The 26,902-nt window shown below is 42.4% G+C and overlaps 1 protein-coding gene across 1 annotated transcript in view; it reads right to left on the reverse strand.

Moving 5' to 3' along the window:
- LOC128305406 (uncharacterized) overlaps positions 1–11,885 on the reverse strand; it is a 63,173-nt gene extending 51,288 nt beyond the window's left edge. Inside the window, exon 1 of the mRNA XM_053042839.1 lies at positions 11,817–11,885. Coding sequence (XP_052898799.1) covers positions 11,817–11,885 — 69 coding nt within the window. The remainder of the gene's footprint in view (positions 1–11,816) is intronic.
- Positions 11,886–26,902: the final 15,017 nt, after the last annotated feature.

Below are 26,902 nucleotides of genomic sequence, written 5' to 3' on the forward strand. Positions count from 1 at the left end.
ACCCGAAGCACCCTTTCTTTAGCTTACGAGTGTCTTTAATTTCAACCAACATCGGGACACAACAACAACCGGTAGAAAGAACGAACGCCTTTCTTACGGAAGTGCCCAATGGAACACGTTCGGGGCGTGGGGGCCGTTCCGTCATGCTACAACCATTATGCAAATTAGCACACAAATAGTGCACCAAAACCATTCTCCTTTCCAGCGTATGGTACGTATGGGCAAACGGTTAACAAAATCCACTTGCTACACCGCATGGGCCAACCAAGTCCAACCTCTCACACAAAGCTCCCTTCCTGTGTTCGATGGAATTTAATAATTATAGCTTCCGATTATGATTAGAATTTTGCGATGGTACCGGTTTTGCAACACTACTTTGTTGCAAGCGAAAACTACGCAACGGTTCGGTTAGCTTTTCGTGTGCGAAAGTGGATAATTTTCATTGTGCTTTTTTCATCGCCATTACTTCGTGGCATTATTATTGATTCTACTTGTTAGTATGCGTGTCAAAAATGAGCAATCAGTTTGAGCATTTTCACGAAAACACGTACAAGTACGATCATCAACAATTGTTCACTGATCGTTCGATTTTCCACATTTGGAAACCGGTTCGTATTGTTTGCCTTTATTTTAAACAACAATTAATTAATTCAATTCATCATTTTTTTCCATTTTTTTAATTTTTATTTTCTATTTTTATGTACATGCAGTCCCCGAGATACGCTATTATAGCGGAACGCTATAACCCGGGAAAAATTCGCGTAACTCGAATTTCCGCGTAAGTCGAATCCTGGTGCAATTTCGTTTATACCTCAAAGTCACAGAGTCGACTTCCTTCTCTGCATTTGATTTATGCAACGGATCAGGCGATTTATAGAAAGAATACATTAAAATAAGTTAAAAACAAATGTTTTATGTGACATAAAAGATATTTTCGACCAATTTTTCACCATTTTGCTTAAATTTTGTGCTATAAACTAGCTCAGCTGTCAAATTTCCAAAAACCGCGGATCTCCGAATCCGCGTATTAGAGGATTCGCGTATCTCGGGGACTGCCTGTACATAAAATCAGGGGTGAGGCCCAGGTGATTTTCATCAATGGAATTAAAATCAGCTTAACGCACGAAAATTAGATGATGAAAAGTGATCCATCAAAAAGAAAGTGCACCCCAACAATAAAAATCATCTTCCTTCTCTCCTAGCCAAAAATGCAAATGCACCACCATTGTGCACGTGTTTGCATAATAGAGAGCAGGAGGAGGCGTAGCCGTTTGTTAGGAGGGTGGGTCGAGAGAAAGACAGTTTCATTACTTCTATCACTACCCCTTGCTTTTGCCCATTAAAATCCCTAAATAATCCAAACAAAAATCGTGACCGCTAACACCCCCGAGCGCCCCATTATTTAGTGGCCCCGGCCGGTTTGATTAAGACTTGCGGTAAGAAATGTTAATTAACTTCCCTCGCTCGGTGGGGGGGGGGGGGGGAGCTTTGGGGTGCTTCTGCAATGAAGGTGCGGAGAAAATAGTAAAAAATAAAAATAATGAAAAGCTCGACAAAAAAAAGATTGTTATCGTTGCACAAAAAGCTAATGGATTTGCCGACAATCGGTGAAAAACGACACCCTCTAGCGATCGCCTGTATGGGCGCTGTGTGGAGGATTGCGTTAATGATGATGATGATCGTCGATGGCAACGAAAATTAGGCAAGATATGTTAAATTTACCAACCAACTGCGTCGCTCACTCGTCCAAATTCGGCGGTATCGAAGGGGAAGATATTGTACACACTGCTCCTCCCGTACATGATATTGATCAGCAAATCGGTAAATGAACCATAACACGCTACAAGTCTCGCATGGCCCTTTGTAAATGGCATGGTTCGTTTGTTCGGATCAAATGTGTCGTTACCTCATCCGTTGGATCGGATCGGATCCGATCAGATCGCATTCTATTACACAACGGACGGGGAGAGCACGATCCTGTTTTCCCTGCCACTAGAGCAATAGTAATTTGAACTAATCTCAACGACGGCACAAACCTCGAATCAACAACGACAACAGCTAAACACCGCATTGAGAATCAATAAATTCAAATGAGTTGTTTGGTGCGCGGTTTTTTGCTTTACTTTTAAATCTTTAAAATACAAATTAAATTTCAAGCAATCCAGCCACAGAAACCGGCCTGCAGATTGTTGATCCAGTCGAAATTAATAGCTCTATAAAATGTTAAAAACTCAAAAAAAAAGATTCCACCTAAAGCTGTACAAAAAGCGATACCGGTTTGCGAGCCGCCTTAAAATATGTTAACTGATTCGCCTCCGAAAACTCGTTCATGCAAATGTTGTTATCAAACGTCTTAAAGCCACAGGTGCCAGAATTACCAATGCAAAGAAGCTTCTGATACTGCGGGAAACAAAGAGATCGCGCTTCATTTGAGAGGGAGTAGCTTTTTAGCAATTGATATTTAAAGAAACGATTTCACATGTTTAGCTACTTATTGATATTACATGCACGTCTGCAAAAAAAAAAATCAAGATAACCGATTCGGGCACAAGGAAAGCTTCCGACACACGCTGTACTATATGCACTTTTCCAGTCTGGTCACGGAAACGCATCCCACGCCAAGAAGTGCAGACACGGTCGTCGCACACAGACAGATATGTCGAACCATCTTCTTCTTGCACAAAGATCATCAAAATGCAAATTTTTCAAGTGCACTTTGCCACCTCGGATGGAAAGCTCCAATAGTCTGTCGTTGGTGCGCCTTACACCAACACCATCCAGCACAATGGCACAAGGTGAGTGGCAAATGCAACTGACTGCCGGGGGCAAAGTGTACTGCGGCAGGCAATATGATTGATAGTGAATGCATTTGGGAACAAATGGAAAGTTGAGCCAGTTTTCAATGGACTTTTTTCAAGATGCGCCTTCAAGGGCAATAAAATTGTAATTTTGAATCGCACGTCGACGAAGAAAATTGAAATCATCCCTTTATTATTGAACTTCATCTCTGGAATGATCGTCGCGAGGAAAGAAGAAGCAGATGCTATAAAAATGGAACCAATGCCTATTGCTTCATAATTATTCAATCCAAAAGAGGGAGAAATGGACTCACGAGGAGGAAATATAGTTATTTTTATTAAAGTGCTTACAACAAGCTGACTATAAGGTAAAAATAAAGCTCAAAGAAAACTAAGTTCTGCATCGACAAAGGTGGAGGGCTTAAAAGAAAAGGACGCAAACAAAGCGACACATTACAGCACAACGACTAGCTGTCTCTCACTGCCGCCGCCACGTCAAAGATAATTAACGACTCCGATCTCATTTGCATTCGGTTTCAATCATTGCACCGAAACCACGGCCAGCGAAGCAAATGATGAATGAAGAAAAAAAAAAACCCCGGATCAGACTTTGGCGGCAGTAAATTAAGCAAAGGCAGGCACTTTTTCCACTCGGAAACGAAGAAAAAGGCGAACACAATAAACCTGACAGCCGCCAGTCAATTAATTGAGAGAAATGCAACCCAATGCGACTGCGACCCCGAAGACCCCCGGGGAGGGGGGGATATAGTTGTGACAGTGACGGAAAACTTCCCCCAAAATAGGGGTGGCTTTGGAGCAGTTGCAGCTGGTTGCAACACTGCAAGGCGTAAATGCACTACACGCTGTATATGTTAATCGGGTGCCGCTGAAAGGTGTTAAAAGCTGCCACAGAAGAATGGCCACCCCCCGGAAACCTACACAGTTGCATTTCTTTTGCGTGCGATGGGGTGGGGGGGGAGTTAGAAGTTTAATGAGTGCAGGGGGGGGGGGGGGGGGGGGGGGGTTGTGTTTGTCGCGAATGTGTGTTCCGGAGGTCCACACCAGTGTGACCGTGTTAGGCAAGGGCAGTGTTTGGGCGATGCCGGTTATGTCCAAGGATGGCAGTGAGAAGCTGGGCGAAAAAGCCGACAAGTGTCTTAATTATTACCAAGGCAATGCATCGTGGCCCACAACCAGAAGAAGTTTGCCATCTGTTAGATGGGTAGTAAAGGGTGTCTCCGAAAGTATAAGCACGATTTCTAAATGACGTATCTAGTAAACGGATGGCGGAAGCTAGTGCATTAAAACTATTTTTTTTTAATATCGTCTGTTAATATCGTAAATATCGTGCGAGGCATTACCGTCGAAAAGCGCTAAAGCATTCTGGATAAATGGTGCTCGACACCTAACAAGTCAATTAGCGAAAATGGAAGGTGTGAGTATCGGAGCCGTACAAACCGCCATCCAAAAGTTTCGGAGGAGTCCAGCTTCGAGAATACGCCGAAAAGTGATCGAAATCATGGTCCTGTCGATCAACAGTTGGACCGGGAAAGAGCAAAAGCGTTCGAGCAAAGAAAGGAAAATTCCATTCGCGATGTGGCTCAAAAACTGGGTACATCAAAAAGTAACATCCAACGTGTTAAGGCAAGATTGAATTTAAAAACGTAAAAGAAACAAAAGAAACGGAAACGGAGTACAAAACAGACCGCATGCGTTAAATATGAACTCGGAAGCTGTACGACAAGCTGAAGTGTCGCCAATCCTCATGCATCGCGATGGATGATGAGTCGTGCGTAAAGGTTGACTACAAAACTCTTCCGGGGAGTCAATATTACACCGTGCCTGCAAGCCAGGACGTCGAAGAAGCCGATAAATCTATATTTCCCGAAAAATTCGGAAAAAAGGCGATGGTGTGGCAAGTCATTTGCGAATGCGGTATGATGTCCGAACCGTTTAGTGACAACGGAGACGATGAGGACCGATCCTGACATCCGGGGGTGTTTGAATCGACGTTTGCTGCCCGTCGACGTTTTGCTGTCTATGCCAAAGACACGATCGCATGGTACGAAGAACATGAGGTAAGGTACGTACCGAAGGAAATGAATACCCCGAACTGCCCTGAAGCCAGACCGATTGAGTTATTTTGGACTCTAACCATGGCACACTTGAGAAAGTATTTTAAAAATGCTGAGAACATCACCAGTTTTCAAAAAAACTTGAAGAAAGTGTCGAAAATCGTTCGGGACAAGTCTGTGCTAAGCCTGATGGGAGGCGTCAGATGAAAAGTGCGATCATTGGCATACGATTAATTTTTTTAAATTTGTTTTTTTTTTGCGAAATGATACAGAACACTCCACAAATTCTATTTATCAAATAAATATTAAGTTTCGGGAACAGGTTTTTTTTCTCTAACTTTTAAATCGTGCTTATACTTTCTGGGGCACCCTTTAGATGGTGTGAATTTCCTGTTTTATTCAATATCTGCATAATTTCTTTTAGACAATGAGATGTCTAATGTCTAAGATGTCTATGAGATTGATTTGAAGTTCTTCAATCTTCAATCCTCCTTGAATCTCATCTCTTGAAGCAACCAATTCATATCCAGAGTTAGTTACGAGAATTCCATCTTTTCATGCACTGGTCACCTTATCTAGGACACCTTGCATTTCAACAGCTAGTCACGTTTTGCCCTCAACTCCTCCATAGGTTATATGAAAATGGACCAGGCCGTACTGGGATCATAAGGTTGGGCGGCGTTGGTACGAATTACGCGACAAGACACAAAAAGTGGGAAACTAGAGCAAAACCTATAACCCCAACGCACCGACCAACCCGAATGCAGCTGCAGTGCCATAGCAGTTGCAACTACAAAATAAACCTGATTCCCACTCAGCACAGCACATTCCTGTTTGTCGATTTTGGGGTAGATGAAATGTGCGGTAACATGTGTAGCTAGGGATGGACTCTGTCCCCCATACTACTCCGAGGGCGGTGGTGACAGCAACACCTGAAATTTACGCAACCGGCACGAACAGGTACTGAGTGCCCGCGACTGAAACTCCCGAGAGCACCGTTTATGTGTTGGATGATGTTATTAGAGGAGGACACATTGCATTTCTGAAGGCGAGAAGGTGAGAAGACGTGAGAAAATATCAACACCTCAAGAACCGGCTCAAACGGGTATGTTTGAATTCAATTTAGTAATCTTACATTTTCTTTTTAATGGTTGTTTTACTACCCTTCCATGGTGTTTTATTTACGATACGTCTTAATAATAAAACTGATCTTTTAAATTAATTTTTGCTCCGTATCCATAACTTTGACAAACGAATCAAAACTCGTCATAAAATGTTGCGACAAATATTAACGCTTCTCGCACACACGCTTTACCGTTTTTTCGGTAGTTTTATGCTGATGCGTCGGGTTCGCGTTTACACCCACGAGAGAAACACATTACAAGTGGGGTTGATGATACCCACCATAAACACACTTCACATACGCAAGTCACACGCAAAAACAACGCAACGAGGTGACAACTGTGAGGCTCTGGCGCTGGAAGGATGGTTTGCGCAGGGAGTTGAGGAGCAAGATAACGAGTTCGACCGGCTCTTGGCGATCTTCGCTACCTTTGTAAGACATTTCGGTGCCTATAAACTTCACCGACCGACTGTCATAATAATGTTCTACCGTGCCAGGTAGGTTATCGGGCGCTGTTGGGCGCTAGAGCGCCACGTAAAAGTACAAAAAACAAAGGAACACAAAGGTGTTGATATCAACAAACAACTTTGCACTGATAGGAAAACCCGTAGGCGTTGAGAAATAAAAAACATCACGTCTCGTTCTTTGGGAGTCAAACATTTGGCGTAAAAATATCTTCACAAATTATCACCACCAGCAGCAATTTCTGCTCGGGTACGTGTCATTGAAAGGAAAGCTGGCAAGGTCATGGGGAAGAAAAGCAACCCCCAAGTGTTCGATAATCAATGTGTGTGTGTTACTGAAATTGGAATGGAAATAAATTATTGCCTCACTGGGGTTTTCATGCATTGAATTTTGAGTTATCGATCGTGATGATATTCACAACCCGCGCACCTCAACACTCTCTCTTTATTTCTTTCCTCCCCCACTTTTCTAACTCGACCTAATGAAGAGCGATGGGATGGGTAGCGAATACAGAAACAAAGACACTGCAGACAATCAACGAAAAGTGGAAACATCATTTTCCACCAATTTTCCAGGCCAGGTAAAAGTAAGACAATTTCGTGTGAGAAATCCCGGTTTCGTTCCAATCACAGTCACACGGAGTGCGGCTGCACTGCGACGGCAACGAGAGATCAGAGCCCTCGCAGTACAATACAGTACACGCGGTGAGGTTCGCCCATCCTCAGGGAGCAACCGCAACCCTAACCTTGTTTTGTTAATTTCCCGCCAAGGGCGTGGAAAGGAAGAGGCCTCAAAACATAAAAAGGAATTAACCAAACCAGTTGCATATCAATGTTTTCCATTTTCTAACAAACAACAATCACTTGCAACTAAGCTGAACGTCGCACTAGGTTGGGAAGTGAATTCGATTCCATCTGACGCGTCTTCTAATTGGTAAGGCGAGTGCAATCATTGGCGCTATGATAAACTCGACACACATAGAAGCGTTACTACTTGTGTCTGGGGTGTTGTAAAACCAATCCTCCTGCTTGTGAGGGGAACATTTCGTTAGCAGTTCGTCAGGTTAATTTGTTCCAAGCTAATAAAATCTATTTGTACAGTTCGTTCTTGCCCCTGTCGACGGCGCAGTGTTTCACAACGTCAATTAATTGGCATGAGTTAATCATTAGCGTTAACGTTCTGAGTGGGCGACACCGATCTTCGTTACACGACACGAATTAGCATTGGTTGGTTGGTTTATGATCGCTTGTTGCGACAAAAACTAAGACAATTTGATGACAAATCTTTTATTCCCTGTGTCACACGTCTTGCCAAGATAAGTTTTATTTACAACTAACTCGGACACGGTTTTTGTTTGCGAATTATAGATTGTGTACCTATGGACATTTTTGTCTTATGATAAATTTATGGTATTTATAAATTTTATCTTCCTATTTACTTATCTATCTTGATCTTTACTTAACGAAATAATAATTTAGTCACGTCAGTTAAAAAGATATTTAAAAGATCTTATAAATAAATGTTTTGGCGCACAATCAGTCGGAAAAACATAAAGAAACACCCCACCGAATACAACAGATGTTACATCAATAATCGTTGTATCAAAGTATTTACAATGTCATGAAGATTGCCCACAATTTGTCGAACATTTTTAACCCGACTAAATTGCACTGAAACTAGCGATAACGCGATTGCACCCAACCGCTCAATAATACACCGCTGCTATAAACTGTGTTACTATCATAACACCCTGGGGGCATCGCACAGATTAGGTTAGTAGTGTGTGATGGTGGAAGCCAATGACTGTAACTTCATCAAATAATATAGCTTGGCATCAACAGCCAAAGCATCATTAGCTATACGTTGCACTTACTTGATCGCAACGGATGTAATCCATGGTAAAATGAAGGTCCATACTTTGGTTGGGTTTATATACGGGAACACCAATACACATCAGAAGAGTGCAGCCGGCATGAAGATCATTTTTGAATACGATTCCATTAATTTTCTACAACATGTTAACGAGCACACCACAATTTCCTCTTTTACACAATATATTTTCACGTTTGATCACAACACGAATTATGACACACTCTACTGACACACTGTTCTTAGTAAAAGGCACTATTTATAAACATGCCATAAACACCACATCATCGGCCAGGAGGATCGAGAATCGATATCATCCTATGCTGCCACCACGATATCTCCACACGGGGAAAAAACGCTGTCAATATGAGGGCGTTATATTTTTACATTTATTCACACTTTAACCCATCGCGTGAGGAAAAGCTTCGTTTGCCGATTGTGCTTGACACTTTCACTCCACCTTTCCTCCACCTTAAACCTCATCCACCACTTCTAATTGGGGATTTATCGCGACCCAGGAGAAAGCTTTCCCATTTTCCACTCGATCAATCACCTTGCGAATGGTGTTTCCAGATTGAACACAGAAAGAAAAAAAAACTGTTAGTTACTGTGACGGTTGGAACGTACTAATACAACGTTTCTAAGCGTGCCTAATCGTGCGGTTAGTTAAACTAACAACGCAGACGCTTAGTGTCAAATCACTCGAGGCACACTCACACACGTATGAACGCCGCATGCTAATGCGCACTTAGACGCAATAGACGAGATGAGCATTTCTGCGCTTTGACACTCTGCGATAACACTTAGAACTAACTATTCGCCCAAACTATTGGTATATTAGCTTTGTTTTAGAAGCGCCACACTTTAGCAGAGGAAATAATCGATCACTGTTACGCACGTGCAGCAACACACAGCACCGTCACTAGCTGTGCGAACTTGCCAAATGACACCCACACCAAACACACTGACAGCCCCAGCCACAACGGTGTGCCTGTGTCCGGTTTCGGAGCAGCAGCAGCAGCACCAGATACTCAAAAACAATCCGCCACACTATCAACAGCGACCGGTGCGCGGCGCAAGTGAAGTGCGTCTGCAGGCGAGCGGCAAAGAGATTGTTCCGTTTCGACGTTTTCAACCATCATCTCTCCTGCTCTTGCCCCTGCCGAGTGTCGCTTTTTACTGCGCACGCCCTGAGCACTTGCGCGACTGATCGGATCTCGGGTCAAAGGAAAGGGCGATGCACGGGGAGAAGAGATGCAGGTGTGTGTTGCACTCTACCCTTCCCGTTTTGCACGAGCCGCATGATGCTGTGATCTGTGATCATCTCAAAACACAATTGTCTTTCTCTTGAGCAGAAGGTGATCTTTCCACTCACTTCAAAGTGCAAGAGTACGCTTTATGTACTCTTCAGCAATTCACCGGCTCATTACACCGGATCACACAAATACCGAAGTAGAATAACACATTTTTTATCTTTTTCACTCTCTTTTACGCACTCTCTCTCTCTCTTACCCGAACAGCCCAAATTCTACACTGCTCCAGTATGACAGTTTTATCATCATAAAAGCGAGGCTACTTTAATAACTATCTCCACTGAGTCGTTCAACGGCACAGCAAAACTTCGAATGCAAGGGGTCGCCCATTTCCACTCTATCCGATTTTTCCGTCACGAAAGGGTTAACTTTGAGGCCTAGAAAAGGCCACTTTTCGATCGTTTCTCTCCGAAATGCGATCACGTTTGGTTACCTACACGTACGTACGTACACTTCAATCAAACTCGACCCTTCCCTTACGGCACGGCGCGTTATGCTTATGCTTTTTAGGGGGTTGCGTGTTCGCGTACCAGCAACCAAAAACAAAAAAAAACCCACTCCAATTGCAAAACGAAACGATCGACGTCCTCCACCGTTTCATTCCCGGGACCCCCCATTAAGAGAGAGTACTTCTGCTGTGCGAGCCTTTAGCGCCATTATCAACTCTCATGATCAGCTGGCTGATGGTTGCACCGCTTCCACACACACACACCCTTCACCCCCTGCCGGATGTGACGGTTGGATGAAGGGATGGGGAGGAATAAGAAGTAGAAGCAGACACAAAACAGAGACCGGCGTGATGCACAGGGTGCAGCAGCAGCAGCAGACGGCGTGCAATTAGGGGGATCCTAAAATGAAACGTAATAACGGGGATCGATCCGATCGGAAAGGATGATGAATACTTTCCCTTTTTTTTGGCAAAAGGAACGAGGTGTTCCACAACATAACGTTTCGGAGTTACAACCAGAAGGGGAGATAAATCATCACGCCACGGGTTGTTACGTTGTTGCTTTGGTGAGTGTATTGGTGTTGTTGGGGGGATCTGTACGACATTTCAGTTACAGATTAACCTCCTGGTGTCCTGTTTTGATATGCAATTTCGCAAATAAATCGAAAAGAGGAAAATAAACAATTTCATTAATTAATTCTGAACATCTTTCATTAATAAGAACAAAATTATGTGCTGCGATATGTTCGCAAAATGTTTTTAAGACGCAGGGCAAGCAATTCATAAATCATCCACAGCAGGTAATCACATAAAGTGCTGCCCATAATTGAACCATTCATAAAGCACAACCAGATAACGATCCTCAAACATCGTACATGGCCAGCACTATTTTGTTATGTCTCCCTTAGTTATCGAAAAGATATTGACGCCCACTAGCGAATGAAGTCGTCCAGTGTGGGCGTTATTTTGAAGGAAGCACTATTCATTATGTGTACCAGACCCAAAATCACAATGGCTCGAAGATCGAATCGTTCTCGAAACAGGTTCCATTTCTTCACTTTCTATTTGTACGGGTGTATGCCACCGGCAAAGCCCTGCACATTTTCCCCGACCAAGCGTGTACGCTTCAAGGTCATCGGGAAGGTTTTGGATTTCATAACCGTGTACACCCCCAAGCGAAGGAAAATCCAGTGCAAAGGGAAGGCGGTTTGCTGGCAGGTGGGAGAGTGCATTCGGCAACGATTTATGGGGCCGATTTATGATAACTACAAGCAGCACAGGAGGAAATGAAATGTGGTTTGGACAGGTGTTATGATGAAGTACAAGGATTATGAGTTTTTTCGAACAACCATACATAGTGATCTATTTTCTTTTTCTTAATATAAATTATATTCCGACGAAAAAAAATACTTATTCAATTATAAAAATCAGATTGTTTTGTTTATTGGAATATTGATTTAAATTGAAGAAATAAACAATCGTAAAAGTATTGAAATTTTGTAGCAAGCCATTAACTTAGACTGTATTTTTGTCGTATTTCATGTTTTAAGAACGCTGCGCAATTTACTTGCGCAATCGAATTAGCAAAATAAAATGCCTTTAAGCAAAGGTGCGCAAAAATCATACCGAAAAAGGTATGCTACTGTTATACTGTTGAGTGAGTTATACCGTCGTAATTACACCACACTCACACACACCCGAGACCCACTTAGCCAAGACACTTACCCTGTTGTTCAAGCCTTCGTAGTTCTTTCCCCGCTTCAGAGAGGGCGCTCGGATGACGACTTCATTCATTTTCTTTACACTCGCTGTCACGGAACGAACGAGAAATGGAAGAAAAATGCATGCAAGTATGCGCTGACTCAGTACGGTTTGCACAGGCGACGGAGTAAGTTTGTCAACACATATTGCGCAATTAACACTTGTTTTAAAACCACTTGTTACACATACACAACAAACACTAATCGCAACACTATTGAGAATGTGAAATAATAAACCTAATCAAATGGAAAAATGGATATTAAATTTAGCACATTATTGGATGGCGCATTATGTACAACACAAAACACACGCAAGCACACTTTTTGTCATATTTCTCCATTATCTCTCCATCCGTCAGTTTACGATAATCTCTTGCACAGCCAACACCACCAAACCGAAGAATGCAGAGTCTGAAAGTAAACCAAAAAGAAAACCGGAAAGGAAGATAGTAAAAAGGTTAAAACACACATTACTTAACGATCGACCGGATGTGATACGTCTTAATTAGATCAAGTTTCGTTGCGGCATCCAGAGCAAAAACAAATAAACCGCGGATGCGTTTTATAATCAATTTCCCATCGATCGAAGATCAACCGAAACGATGAGCAGCGGTAAACGGAAACTAAACAAAGCGACGACAAAATAAAATGAAAAGATCATCCAAAGGAACGACAGAACTCAGAACAGAACAAATGTTCCGATATCCGATTGGGGTATAGGGATAGAGAGAAAAAAAGACAGTAAATATGAACCTGATCATTTCCGGTGTGGTTATGTTCTAGAAAGAACCGGTTTTGTTGTTGGTGCCTCTCAAAGGCCTGAATAAAATCTCAAGATTCGTCTTCTCCACTAGATCCATCTTCACTTTTGGCAAGTAATTCATCTCGTTAGCTTAAGTTCCTCTCTCCCCACGGTAAGGTTTGTTTGTGTGCCACTTCGCGAGCGCCGAATGAAAGTAAAACAAAAAAAGAAGGTGAAGAGCGAATTTGTTGGCACCATCAGCACACCACCAACCGGTACAGATACGATTTCGCAATCTCTTACCAACTGCTGCTGGAATGATCGAAAGGGGTTGTAAAGACGATAAAAAAGGTCAATCGCGAATTATGAACCAAGCAGTAAAAGAAAGAAGAGAAGAAGAACGATGATGATAGACGAGGGTTAAGTGGGAGGTTTTGCTAAGATAAAAAAAAACAACAACTGGAAGACAAAACAAGGCAAACAGATTTTGGAGGTAAGTGTTTAATGATTACGTAGACAAGAGCATTGACATAGCACTTTAGGGGTTGTTTTTCCGTTGTTTTGATAATTGGTTATGAAACGTACCTGCTCCGAAATAAATCTTTCCGCTACCGTTTATTGTGATTAGATCAATTATACAAGCCAAATAAAATGCAGCTGCTAACATCACCAAATACAAAATGCAAAAAGAGTTTGCAAAAGTGAGGCGGAATTCCATGTCAATCAGGAATGATTCGATCCTTGAAATTTCAACCTCTCCAAGCGATGCACGATTAAATCACCGAAGAGGAATGTAATCTGATTGGTACGCAATCATGCCGGACGCCTGCGGCACCGAGAGTGCCACGCAAACCAGCGCCAAAGCTTTTCCCCGCGCGCACAGGACGGTACTGACCTACCCGAAAGAGGTGGAAAAAGTGTAGGAAGTTATCGAAATCGACCAAGATTGGATAAAGATTTTTGTGTTTGTGGGGATTTTTTTCTTCTACAATTCCCCATCGTCTTCGTATCTCTCTAGCTGTGCCTTGACCTTGTGATGACTTTCGATAGATGTCAATTTTTTTTTTCGTTTCCTTGGAATGGTGAGTGGTGGTTGTCCTCCTATTCAAGAAAGTGGTCCTTACCGGCAGAACATAAAGATTCGCCCAACCAAACGAGGAGTACTTCAGCCACAACATAAGGCAAGAAAAATCCATCTCGGTGGTGAATTTGGGCGTATTTTTTGTTGCTACTTTCCGTATTATTCATTTCCATGGTCAAATGGGTGCTTGCAAAGGAATTCGCAAATAAACAGTGCTTTGCCGTTGACAGCCAGCAAAGAATTTATGAAAACCATTCCGACGAAAATGGTTTCGGTTATGGTGGCAAGAATTTAACGGGCTGATGCTGCAAAATGGTTGTCATGTCGGATGAAGGACATTATCTCACACGCCTGAGAGACTCATACATATCCCACTTTGTGACACTTTGTGCCGCATATGCTTATCCTTTTTTTTGAGCTTATTTAGGTACAATGATAATAAGTAACGGAAAAAAAACCCTTCCATTTTTGGAGCACCCACAAACATGGAAGTCTTCCTGGTTACCCAAAAGAGTCTGCTAGACGCGCAACATTTTTTGATAAAGTCCAAAGCCTTCAAAAGAATTTTGGAATCGATGTTATTAAGAGATTACGGAAAACAAGCACCAATAATCCGTGTTTTAAAGGCACCTGTGCTGATCCTGTTTGTAAAATCACCAAAAAAAAACGATAACATAAACAATCATCCTTCGTGATATCAGATAAAAGTGCGTACTAAGGAATGGTTTAATCAACGCGCTACCTCTCACGCGCCAAACAACACCGTAATGATACACGCCGGAACGGATCGATCGCGGGGGGAGGGAATCGTGTTCCCGACCAAAGGTTAGTGACTTCGATATCAACGATATCACGAGGAGCCTTCCCGAGCAGGGCCCGCAAAGAAAACCTGTACCTTTCAGGAAGAACCAAGTACGAAAAACCGGTGCGTCATTACAGTTTTTTATCATTCAACTCGCTTGTGCGTACTTGCTACATGCAATGCAACCACCACACACACACACACCCGCCATATGCCAGCTGTCGCGGCCGATCAGAACAATTCCGTTAACTGCGGCTAAGATACTCCAAGGTCACACCGACACTGGAGGAGCCCGCCGCCGGGGGGGTGCGTTAACGAAACCTGTTTGGCTGGCGCGATAAGCCTCTCGCGATGCTTTCGGGAACGATTGGCCCCAATACATAGAGAACCCAACGGCTAATGACTGTTTCAGGTGTTGTTTGTGCACGCGTTGATGCACTAAAGTGGCGGAAGAAGATAGAAAAGGAAGAAAAAAACGGCAGAAGAAACGAACGCTGACGCAGTTGCAGCGTACGGTAAATTCGGGTTCGTTTTCTGTTTATTCTATGAGTGGTGTGTGTGTGTTGCTTTACGTTCCAATAAAATATGTTTTAACTCTTTGCGCTTGCGTGAGGCAACGCAACAGCGAAGAACAAACAGTGCGCAGCTGTCAAGTCGATTATTCTGCTCCTTATTAACGGGCATTAATTGATTCGCTCTATGTATTTGGAGTTTATAGCGTCGCGGGGGGCAAAACCCCCATTAAGTTGAGTTCTTGTGAGTTCTTTAAGCAAAACAAAGACGATTCTTTTGATCCTTTACTTTGTTGCAATTTAATGTTGCTCGTTAAGGCTATTAGTAATTGATCGTTCTTTATACATCTTTTATTTTCTTATTTGCTTTAGTACACATAAAATAATGCCAAAAAAAGTAACACACATAAAACCATAGTGCATCTTCATTCGCAATGCGTACAACACACAGCACCACAACACAACGCATCATCGTCTAGGAAGGAAGCGTTCTGACAGTATAAATCACCTCCACCAAAGCCGTTTGCTCGAAACAGACAAACAAATCAATCAACCATCCGAGCGACAGATAATTGCATTACGCGCAATAATATTTATTATCCTTTATGTTCGCACCCACCGACAACCAACCGTCTTGGATCGCAATTGAATTGTTTGCACTAGACGACGACGAACGGACGGACGATCGCGGGGCAACAAATGAACTCGGATTAATCTTTCCTGTATGGTGTTGTTGTGCAGCACCGCTCGGGAGGAAACGGATCCGCATAAATGGTAAAATGCACATCGATCATGAAACTTCCAGGTTTAATGGAACAGTTAATTGCGGACGATGGGAATGTGTGTGGTTTTGTTCGATCCAGCATGATTCAGCTTTGGATTTTTTATTGAGTTGTTTGTAACATTAATAAAAATAAATTCCAATAAAAATTATGAAAAATATCAAAAAGCGTCTACTGACTTTTATAAACATAGAAAAGATTTTTTTAAGAAACTAAACCTTTAAAGTCTATCTTGCCATTCTATATTCACGGATATTAATCGTTAAGTGAAACAAGTGTTAACGTCAGCATCATTAGATCAATCAATCATGGTCACGCGGGAGGCGAAACGGACTCGTAATTACAAATGACTCGCCTAGGTTCCACACAAAAAAAAATACCATGGCGCCACACATCGTCCATTCGACTTCCGTCTTTGAAGTATACACGGAATGAATGGTTGCAGTAGTAAACGAATGATTGAATTAAGCCCTATCGTCCAAGCATCGGCATAAAAAGCAAATGTAATTTAATTAGCATATTTGATGTACCAAAAAAAAATTGGATTGCAATCAAAACTTAAAGCATTCCCCCTGGTCTGGCTAAGAAAACAGATATATCTTCGACTGTAGTCCAAAAAAAAAATAATAGGGTAGCCTATTTTTCATAAAGTTTTTCTCCTTTACAATGGGGCGTAGAAAATTGCCTGATCTTCTAACATTCTTACACATCGAAAAACCAACGAGAGAATAGTAACTTCCCATTTCATTCGGCATTTATATCTGTGACTCTCAAAACCGCTTACCGCATTGCAGATGCAAAATTCCACCTCTCCAATACACCCTTTCCTTCTTTTCCTTCAACCGATCTACTTATTTCTTTTGCGCATATTTTCGCGTTGTTACTTTTTCGCGTCTTTGATAAATCCCCGAACAGGGTTACACCTTGGTCATCTCGCAAAAGTTACGCAACCATTTTCATGGAGGGAAATCATTTTCATTTACTTTACTTTTTATTGGTAGTGATAGTTGTCGTTATCTACCAATTTGTTACAGCTTAAGAGGAAGCTTTAATCTGACGACTCTGCTCTTCTCGCTCCCTCGCCTGATACCCCGCCCGGGCGGTTTGGAGGAGTGCTTTTGATTATTGTTTAGGGTTTAACGCCTCGATTTAGATTGCCAAAAGAAAAAAATATGTGATGGCTCGAAAACGGGGAAATTGAAATAGTTTGAACCACGTGATGTGGTTTAATTCGGCTAAAAATAACGAAGGAAGCTTCGTGCTCTTCTCAAAAATTGCAACCCTACGTAACAACATCCACACAAAAAGCGCATGATGGATGTTGACTTAATAAAAAAAAGGTTAAAAATAATACAAATCATAAAGAAGTCACAAGACTTTCTCTTGGTTTGAAGTACACAAAATAAAAAAAAAACGAAGATTCATGTGGCGATTGTCCCGCAAACGCATTTTACGGGGGCTGCATGGATCGATGGGCCAAAACAAAAGCACCATTTTCTCCATTCATCTCCATCCTAGATGGGCCGGCTGGAATGGACAACGAAGAAGCAACAAGGAAACGAGCGGAAAAATAAGACATTAAATGAGTGAAATGGACGGGAAATATACATCCGATTGATAGCCGGTTACCACCCGGTCCGGGACCTACTACCGTTGACACGGGTTGCGATGTAACCACCGGGCAGCAAAGGAAGTAATCGCTGAAAGGTGCAAAATACGGTCACTCTGAAATTTCCCCCCTCATTTCGGTCACATAACGATCGCAAGTACTTGTGTTGTGCACGTACCTTCATGGCTGCCTACCTTCACGTGATCACGACAAAAGAAACCTAAATCTTCACGTAGTCATTACCGGACAGCTGCTGCACCGCTAGAGGTGTCTCTCTAAAATCGTACCTTGCGGATTGTTGATTGTTTGTTAATGTCTAATGGAAACAGCGCAACCAGTTCCGGAGGCTGGGAGTTTTTGCAGGTGTGCTGCTCCCAAAGTGGCACCAAAGCACACCAAGTGACCACATCTTACCTATCAGCAACATGGCTTAACGAGCTGTCACACCGCGGGACGTACTCACTTTGCCCACTGTGGAAATGGTTCCGAGCTCGAGAAAGTTTGTTTTCTGTCCGACAAACACCAGCCACATTCACATTTGCATACAAAAGCCGAAAAGGGAAAACTAGACCACGGCGTTGAATGGTTCATGATGACAGAAGGGGAACGCCTCTGAAAAAAGGTTCCATTCCAAACCGAACGCCGGCCCATCATTAGGAGCAGGATTTATTTTGTCAGCAAAAGGGAAAGATAGCTGACACTGGTGGCGGTGGTGGTAATTAAAGGTATACCCCTGACCATCCCTGGCGCTCCGCACAATTCTTCAATAGGTTCGATAGATCAAGCTGCAGTTGCAGCTGAATCCGATCCACCGAAACGCTCAGGAAGTTGCCCAACGAGTGCTGAGAACAACACCGGGAATAGGAAGATTGGAAGGTTTCGGTTTCCACCACACACACCGGAAATGGACGAAAGTGAAAGTACAGCAAAGCGTACGAAGCCGTGAAATTGATGCCTTCCCCCGGAGTTTACCCGGGTGTGTACGATCGAAGGATGCCACCAAAGTGGTCCACCCGGAGTGAGTAGAAGAGGCTGAAGAAAGGAAGCTGTGGCCGGTAGCTGTGGCAACAAATCGTTTTACACAAAACGATATTCGAACGATACGATACGCCAACACGCCAAACAGGGAAGAGGTGGATGCATTTCCATTTAACGCATCATGCACGCAGCAGTGAAAGGCAAGAAAAAATCCCTCCGTGTGACTTACGTCTTTGCGTTCAGCCCGGTACTGTATTTCTGGGACAGCAACGAGAAACATTTGCATTCGACGAATTTGTAGTGTAAAGTTGCGGTGGTCGAAAGTTAATAGATATGCGTATCGTTTTCCGGTTGCTGTGAGTTGGTTAAATATGGTATTGAACAGGAGACCGGTAAGGTCGAATACCGGAAGCCTTGGGCATCGGGTTATCTTCATATCTTATGCTACCCGCACGAGGTTCATGTGGTTTATCGGGTATTCAATCACTAATCGTTTGACAGATTAGCGAACCTCTTAGCGTACCTTGTGTTATTAGCATGGTGGTAAACAACAAACTGGTTGCCAGACTGGACATAGCAGACATTCCACCACAACAGAATCCGTGTATCAAAACTATTAAAATTGAGATGGCTTATCTATCGGATGAATTAAATAAAAACTCAAGCATAAAAGCAATCCAAAAATCCATCAATAATACAATATTGCACAATGGCACAAGATATGGAGAAACATCAATGAAAATAAGCTTAATTCTAGCGTAAGAAGTATTGCGTATAATTTGGTTAATGAAAGAATGTACGCTCAGGAATTAAAAATTTTAATATAAAATGGTACAGCATCCTAACTGCGAAAATTGCAAATGTGTGGAAAGTATTGAACACAAACTAAAGGATTGTAAAGTTAGAAACAAAACATGGAACTATTTTTGTCAAATCATTAAAGATCACGAAATTAAAATGCGAAATTAAACTTATGAGTACAAAAAAAAACGAATTACAATATTGTCCAATTTTTAGAGCAAATACGTCCAGTGTGTTTTCAATAATGAATTAACTCAGAACGTTTCAAAAGAACGAGCTAAAACAGCTGATAGGGTAATATGGTGCATTAATAGGAAATGCATAATTGAAGCTTATGTATACGGATAAGGTGATAAACTTTGAAGTATTATTTTATAAAAAAAATTGGACAGAACGTTCATTCAATCGTAACTGCCAACACATATCGAAATGTGCCATTCCCGGTTGAGCGGAGAGTGACGAACTAATCCTCATGAAAATTTATATTCTCACGCTATTGTTTCAGTTTCAAAACAGATTACAGGGTATCCCACAATTCTTTGACAGTTTCCCAAGGTTTTTTGATTGCGTCCCATCAATTTTTGAATGCGTTCCACAATTTTTTCACTACGTCCCACACATTATTGAATTTGTCTCGAGGTTTTTTGACGGTTTCCCAAATAGTTTTGAATGCTACTTTAAATAAATTGTCTTTCGGTTAACCACAGTATCCTGTAATTGTATTGAACCACAGATCAGGGAGAGAAGGTCACAGGTTCAAATGCATTCATAGAAAACCGTTGGTCTCCGTATGTCATCTTTGAGGGCGAAAAAAGGTTAGAGAAAATCGACCGCTGCGGATGTGCTGCTTTTGGTTAGCGTGCTAACAATCCGCAGAGATTTTACCGTCAAGCTCATCACCAATGCTTGATTCATCGTCAACATCTTTCTTTCTTATGTATCGGCACAACAACCTTAAGAGGCCAAAAAATCTCGGGACGGATTCAAAAATTGATGGGAAACTGTCAAAGAATTGCGGGATACCCTGTAATTGTGTTCCACATTTCTAAACTGCGACATAAAATTGCTAACTTAAAAGCTGAAATCCTCATACGTGACGTTATCATTCCCATTTGTATATGATCAGCCCGGCGATGGAGTTGTGTGATCGGGAGGCTTCTATTTCAAGCAAATTATATAACATTGTATCGGTCTAAAGGTCTAATGTTTCGCGGTTTCGCATTTCCTTCCAATCGTTAGAAGTTGTGCCGTGCAAATGGGAAACATGATGCCCTTAGGTTCCGCCAACGCTAGCTGCGTCACGGTCCACAACAGAGTGAGAAAATTGTTTCGTGTTACTTTTGAGGGCAACAGTGCACCAATCGTGAAAAGCAGTTTCTAATTTCTGTATGCAAAATTCAACAAAATAGTAAAACAAGTTTGATTTTTTAAAAAAGCTTTTGGCTTTGGGGGCTTTTTTCGGGGGGACGGGATTTTTGAATGAATATTTATGACTGGTATATTCCTTTTCCTGCGGGACGTTCAAACGATGCTCGAAACAATGTATTTGCATAACGAAACTCGCCTTTATGCACCGGTCCGTACCGTACCCGGAGTGGTTGGGCCAACCTTAGCCAAAGTGCAGCGTAGTCAAAGTTGGCGATGTTTATTCCCCAATTCGAATCGGAACTATGCTTAACGGTGTTGTCGTGTGCCAACACGAGCCAAAACACCATCGATGGCAGATTTTTTCCCCTGATACAATCCTGTTTCGATGCAACAACGCAGTGCGCGATGGGTGATCAAGTGGAAAAACTGTTGGGCGGGTTAAATTTATTGCCTTCCTCATGTGCGACCAGCTGGTCGTTTCGCCTCGAATAACACTGGAGGAGAAGTATGTCACTAGACATATAAACCCATTTGCCGGGCGCCCGCGTACGACGGCCATTGTTTTGCGCACACACACTCATAATCGATGAAACCGAAAGGCATGGAAAGGAATGGCAAAATATGGCATACATATTTCCCGTGCACAACATCATCATCATCGCAATAACAGAGGAATGCTGCTGTGCGCCCCAATGAGCACAGTGACATTCGGCGGTGTCCTTCCGACTCCGTGCTGATTAGAGGAGAGCATTAACGACGAAGTTAAAACACAAACTGGCGCCACCTGCTTTTGCCGTGCAGGCGGACAAGATGATCAAGACGGTTTCAAAAAGACCTCGACTAAATTCCAGAAATGGCTTACATCCGCCAAGCATAGGAACGAGAACAAATGTCCGGGGTGTTCCTCTCGGCGCGGGCACCGATCAAGACAAGGTCGCTCCGGGACATTGGATGGCGGCAGTCATGGAGACATGTTATTTATTTATTTAATAATCACTCGCGTGATTTCGGTTCGGCACAGGCCTCAACGTGACGCTTCGGGTAGGATTACGCCATCCTTCAGATCGTACATCGGGGTGGTGGTGAGAGCACTCTGGGAAATAGCCGAGGAAGGTTACGAATGCTCAAGGGCTTAGCAGAGCTCACAAGTAGTTATTTCTCTGCTGGAACACACACGGACATTTGTCCATACTTGGGCATCGTAACCAGGCGGGTTAGCATATCGTGAAGCGAACAAGAAACATCAACAAGATAAGCGCTCACAAGCGACGAACTTCCACTTCCACAACTCACAAAAGGTGCTGTTTGTGGCACGATTTTTTTGTTGTTGTACTCTTGCCTTGCCTTGGAAAACATAAAAAATAATGGCCAAAGATAATTCAGCAGATCAACAACGGTCCAACTCCATCATAATGATGAGCATATGGAGAGAATGGAATGTCTGTAACGATCGCAACCACATGCACGGTGTGATGTTGTCATTTAGCAACTCGATTGCATGATTTCAACCCGTCCCGTCATCATAAATCTGTGCCCCGGAACCGTCCCAGTTCTGCGCGGAAAGGGCAAACCATTCAATCCACAAAATTACACTGCGCTGCTGCGTTACTAGGTCACACCACCAGCCAGTGGTTCTTCCCTTCGCGAGTGTGTGCGTGTTCTAGCCCTTTTTGCCGATTACATAAAAATAAGCCCCGCGCAAAGCATCGGTCACAAATTTATGCGAATTTCTCAACCCAGCTCGGTGCTTAGGAACGGAACTTGTTGAACGGACTGCGTGTGAGACGACGTTCGATAAAACCAGCGTCGTCCACGGTGACGATAAAACCGACGAGTTGCATCGGATTTCTAATCTAAATTTCAAATCATTCTTCGAAATGCGCGCCAAAATCGGATCTATCGGACCTGTTTGGATGTCTGGGGCCTGTTTTTTTTTTTTGGTCCCTGCCAAGTTGCAAATACCGATGGCCAAACGCTCGGCCCCATATGTGCATGGTGATGAGACCATCTCCATCGCTGGTAATAGCATGTGTCCAGAGTGTGTCCGTTCCGTTGCCATATCTTGCGGAATTAATTATTCGCCTGTCCGGTGTTATCCGTGGTTGGTGGAAAATGAAACGGAATAAATGTTAGCAATGCGATTCGATAGGCGATGGCAGGTAGATTTGACATGTCATAAATAAGAAATAGCGCTGATGCTCTGTTGCTTTCTGCTGTCCGCCATACGGTTCTGTATAATCGTTTGATTTTCTCTGATGATGATGCTCAAACTAATCATCAATTAGACGTTGCTGGGATGATAGTGAATCTCCTGGTCACGATAAGAAAAAAACGGGGAAAGTCTTGCAAATGTCAAAACTTCATCAAAATCTGCTTAACGAATGGCATTATTTTTCGCAAGTAGTTATTATTTAGTTTTGAGTTATCTCCTGAAAACTAATCACTTTTTCGCCTAAGATACTGCTATTCATTGCTAATTTATTGGACGTTTCCGCTTGATGGTTTAGGGCCAGCAAACAACAACACTTTTTCTTTTATTAATTGAAGCAGTTTTTACCTAAAGAAAATAGCAAAAAAAAAGAACTTAATGTTTCTTCTCTTTCGTTCCACCGGATTACGTTACACCACGCGTCATGAAAGAACGCTGTAAAATGGACCGTAAAAGAACACGGCAAAACTATTAGCTTCCACTCTAAATTGACTCAAACGCAAGTACGGGCACAAAGAAATTACCGAAGGTTCTTTTCTTCCTCTTCCGTATACGAGCAACATGTAACACACCCACAACATCCAAAGGCGAAGAAGCCACACGAACGTCATATAGAGAGCATCATCACACAACCTTGCCACGAAGCGTCTGCCGGGGTCTGATTTAGTTCCTGGCATTATGTGGTCAGTAAACTGCTTTAGTTGTAATGTTCCTCCCTTCCCGTGCGAGTGTGTTATTATTTTTCTTTTTCGGGATTTTTTAATTAACAAATTGCTTGCCGGCGCGGTCGCGTGCACCGGTGTAGAAATTCACCGCCAACCACCGTATTTTATTCCCTTTCTCTCTCTCTCCCTTCCCGTGCCGTATCAGTATCGGATGGGTGATTAATATTATTTCCTGCAGGATTCTCGTTACTTCTCGTTGATTGAACGAGAATCGTTTCTGACCGACTTCTAAAGGGCGGAAAAACGCTCACTGTTCAGGAAGGAAGTGGAGTTTTACGCTCCTTTTTTTTTGTTTGCTTTAATGCACTAATGGAACATTAGCTCAGTGTTTGATGCACGACTATCGGAAGCCACTCCTGGTATGCCAGAAAAAATATTGCTTGCCATAGGAAATCATTTAGGGAACGATCGCTCCCTTTTTTATGTTACATGCAACATGCAACACCCAATGGAAGACGTATGCAAATTATGTGTGGATATGAACGATAGTATATCTCCTCTAATGACTTTAGGTATTATAATTTGTTTCACTTGATTGTGCGTATTCGCTTTTTCATTATACTTCTAGTCAAACAAGTTTTGTTTGTGACCAATATTTTAATGTGTGCCACCCAGTGTGCTGGGAAAGGACAATTGACATGTGTCAAAAACTGTTAGTACAACGTAGGGGAATAAAACCGACAAGGCGTGTTTCAGGAACGAGTCTCTTAGTTTTTACTTGTGTTTTGGTAATCACAGGAGGAGAAAATGACTAAATGATTCTTCGTTGCGAAATACAACAAGTTTATTGATGAAAAAGATAAAATTATATTAATTAAATATGTAAATACTTAAGTGCTAAAGAATGCATGTTAAAGTCTAATGAAAATGTCAACCGGTGATTTTTAGAAAAATAGAAAATATAACACTTCTTATAAAAAATCCCAGTTGAGAGTTTCTCCAGAGAACCTCATAGCATTGGCCAAGTAGTGGACGCCTGCTGGACTTTAATTTTACGCATGGGAGATTTAATGTCGGTCGGTTGAACTTCGTGCGTACAGTGATCATCACACCACGGCCGAGATCCGTCTCACGGTGCTGACGAACCTTTAACACGGGCGACGTGTCTTAAGCTACCAGTGATGGATGGAATTTGAAATTAAAGTCAACGAATTCCGCAACAACACCGAAGATATACAACGTACCGCGGCTTAAATCGTTCTAGGCTCGATCGTTCTATAGCCCAACGGTAGGCAATTCTAATCGCAGTAACCGAATGCTTCTTACACACTGCCAGTGATCGTGTGAGCGAGGAAAAATAGTAACACATTAGAAACGCTACCGGCCAGCGCTAGAGCGTATGTATCGGAATGGTTGGTGGGGTGGCACAACAAAACGGGAAATCGACCATTTGAAGCTAAATTAAATTACAACCCATTTAACGAACGTAAAAAAGGGAGGAGCGGAATGAAACAGCGCCTTAAACACGTGAAGTGCGTACGCTTGTGGGAAGTTACACACATCGGCTACTGTTGCTGCTAATGTTTCGCCCGAGCAAAGACAACGATCGTTCGCTGTGTGTCTGCGACGCGTATCCGCCACACAAGTTCAATGGCTTCCTCGCCAACTTTTTCGTGTGTGTGTGTGTGTTCCGAAACTGCTTCGATTTGTTTGGTACGTGAGTACGGCACTCACACGTGGCGTTTGAGTAGTTTTTCCAACTTCCCAATTGCACCGGGACGTCAGCATCTGTCGTTCGTTGGCCTTTTTTTTCGTTGGGAATGCTGGCGGGGGAATGTGTCTCCATCGATGACGATCGCAAACGGAACGCGCCCACCCCATAATAACGTGACCATTTCCAGCGACGAAGCGCCATCGGAACTGCATCGAATTTATATGAAACAATCATAATAATGATGCGGTTCATAAACTCCATCATCAGCATCGTCTTTGATCATTCCAAAAACGATACACGTTTCGATGGCGAAGTAGTAGTGCTGGTGGTATGAGAAATATGCGTCCAGAGGGAAGGAGTCAGACACAGACGGAAGAAACGATCCCATTCCCGCTGTGTAGGACGGGAAAACCCGGGATGTTATGTGCAGTAAAAAGCAATTCACCACCGATATGTGTTTCTCTCTGGCGCGTTCTTTTTGCTCCACAAAACGGTGCATTTGGGGGTTTGCTGTTCGCTGCTGACTCTTGGGTGGGAATGTTTACCGAAAGGGAACACTAAGCACCCAACCTTCTCCGATAGTCAACGAACCGTGCCCCGATGGAAAAGAGATGAAGATCGTCGATCAAATCGAAATCCATCCAGTGCCCCAAAATTGGATTTCCATCGCATCGAGGGAAAAGATAAAATATTGGCAAAATGAAAAAATATTGCGTAATTACACGATAAAAGAGAGCTTACCGCCATCCATAAGCGATTTTTCTTGATTAAGAGTTTCCCTTTCGGTTGAAATTTCGTTTTAACGAGCGAAATTCGTTCATTTTTCTACATTTGGTTTCATCTGTTGGCGCTTTTCTTTGCCGAAGAATATCAAATGGTTTTAATCGAGTTGATTCGTGCGTGCAAGGAATAATAATCTTTTCAGATGAGCTGATAATTATTAAGTTGGTTTCAAAAGATTAAAAAATATATGAATATTTATCAGATTAGCACAGAATGTCTTGGTTCATGTTATACTATTGGGGAAAGCAGATATCTCGTTATATGAAATGTACAATATGAACGGAATAAATATATAATTTTGAAAAATACATTGCACTTTAACATAGTAAAATGTGATTATTTATTTTATTATTTATAGTCAAGCTTCTCTTCAAAAACATCAAGTAATCTGTTGAAAAACGAATAAAAAAAAAACAACAAAAAACCCTCAAGAAAGTTGCCCCAATTTTACATCTTTCAACTGTACTGCGATTTCAACTGTATTCGACAGTCGTTGGACAAGAAAAAACGCAACAAAACAGCAACGAAAACTTAACGAATGCTTTATTCTCTTCTACCATCGATCGAATTCTAACCTCATTCAAATCCCCTCACGACACTCTTTTCACGCCAAAAGAATTGGCGCACAAACGGCACTACTACGCTTGAGCAAATAATGTTAAGCATAATGGCTTCCGGAACGAACCCGAAAAACAGCGAGCTGCTTGTCTTTTTGGAGCAAGCAACACAGAGAGTGAAAAAAGAAGTGTTCTATTCCACGCTGTATCGTTGGCAATTGATGTGGCTTCCTTGCACACAAAAACCATCCCACCATTTCTCGCCAAAATGTCTAGACTCAACTTGCAATGGAGTAACATTCTCAAGAGATATTACGAAGTAGACAACGAAACAACAAAAAAAAAAAAAGGAACACAAAACGATCGCTGTGAATATGAAACGACTTCACGTCACTTTGAATATTTATTCAACTGCCAGCAGCTACGCGAAACCCCGTCACCTTATTGG

This window comes from Anopheles moucheti, chromosome 3 (genome assembly GCF_943734755.1).
Source record: "Anopheles moucheti chromosome 3, idAnoMoucSN_F20_07, whole genome shotgun sequence".
Classification (NCBI taxonomy): domain Eukaryota; kingdom Metazoa; phylum Arthropoda; class Insecta; order Diptera; family Culicidae; genus Anopheles; species Anopheles moucheti.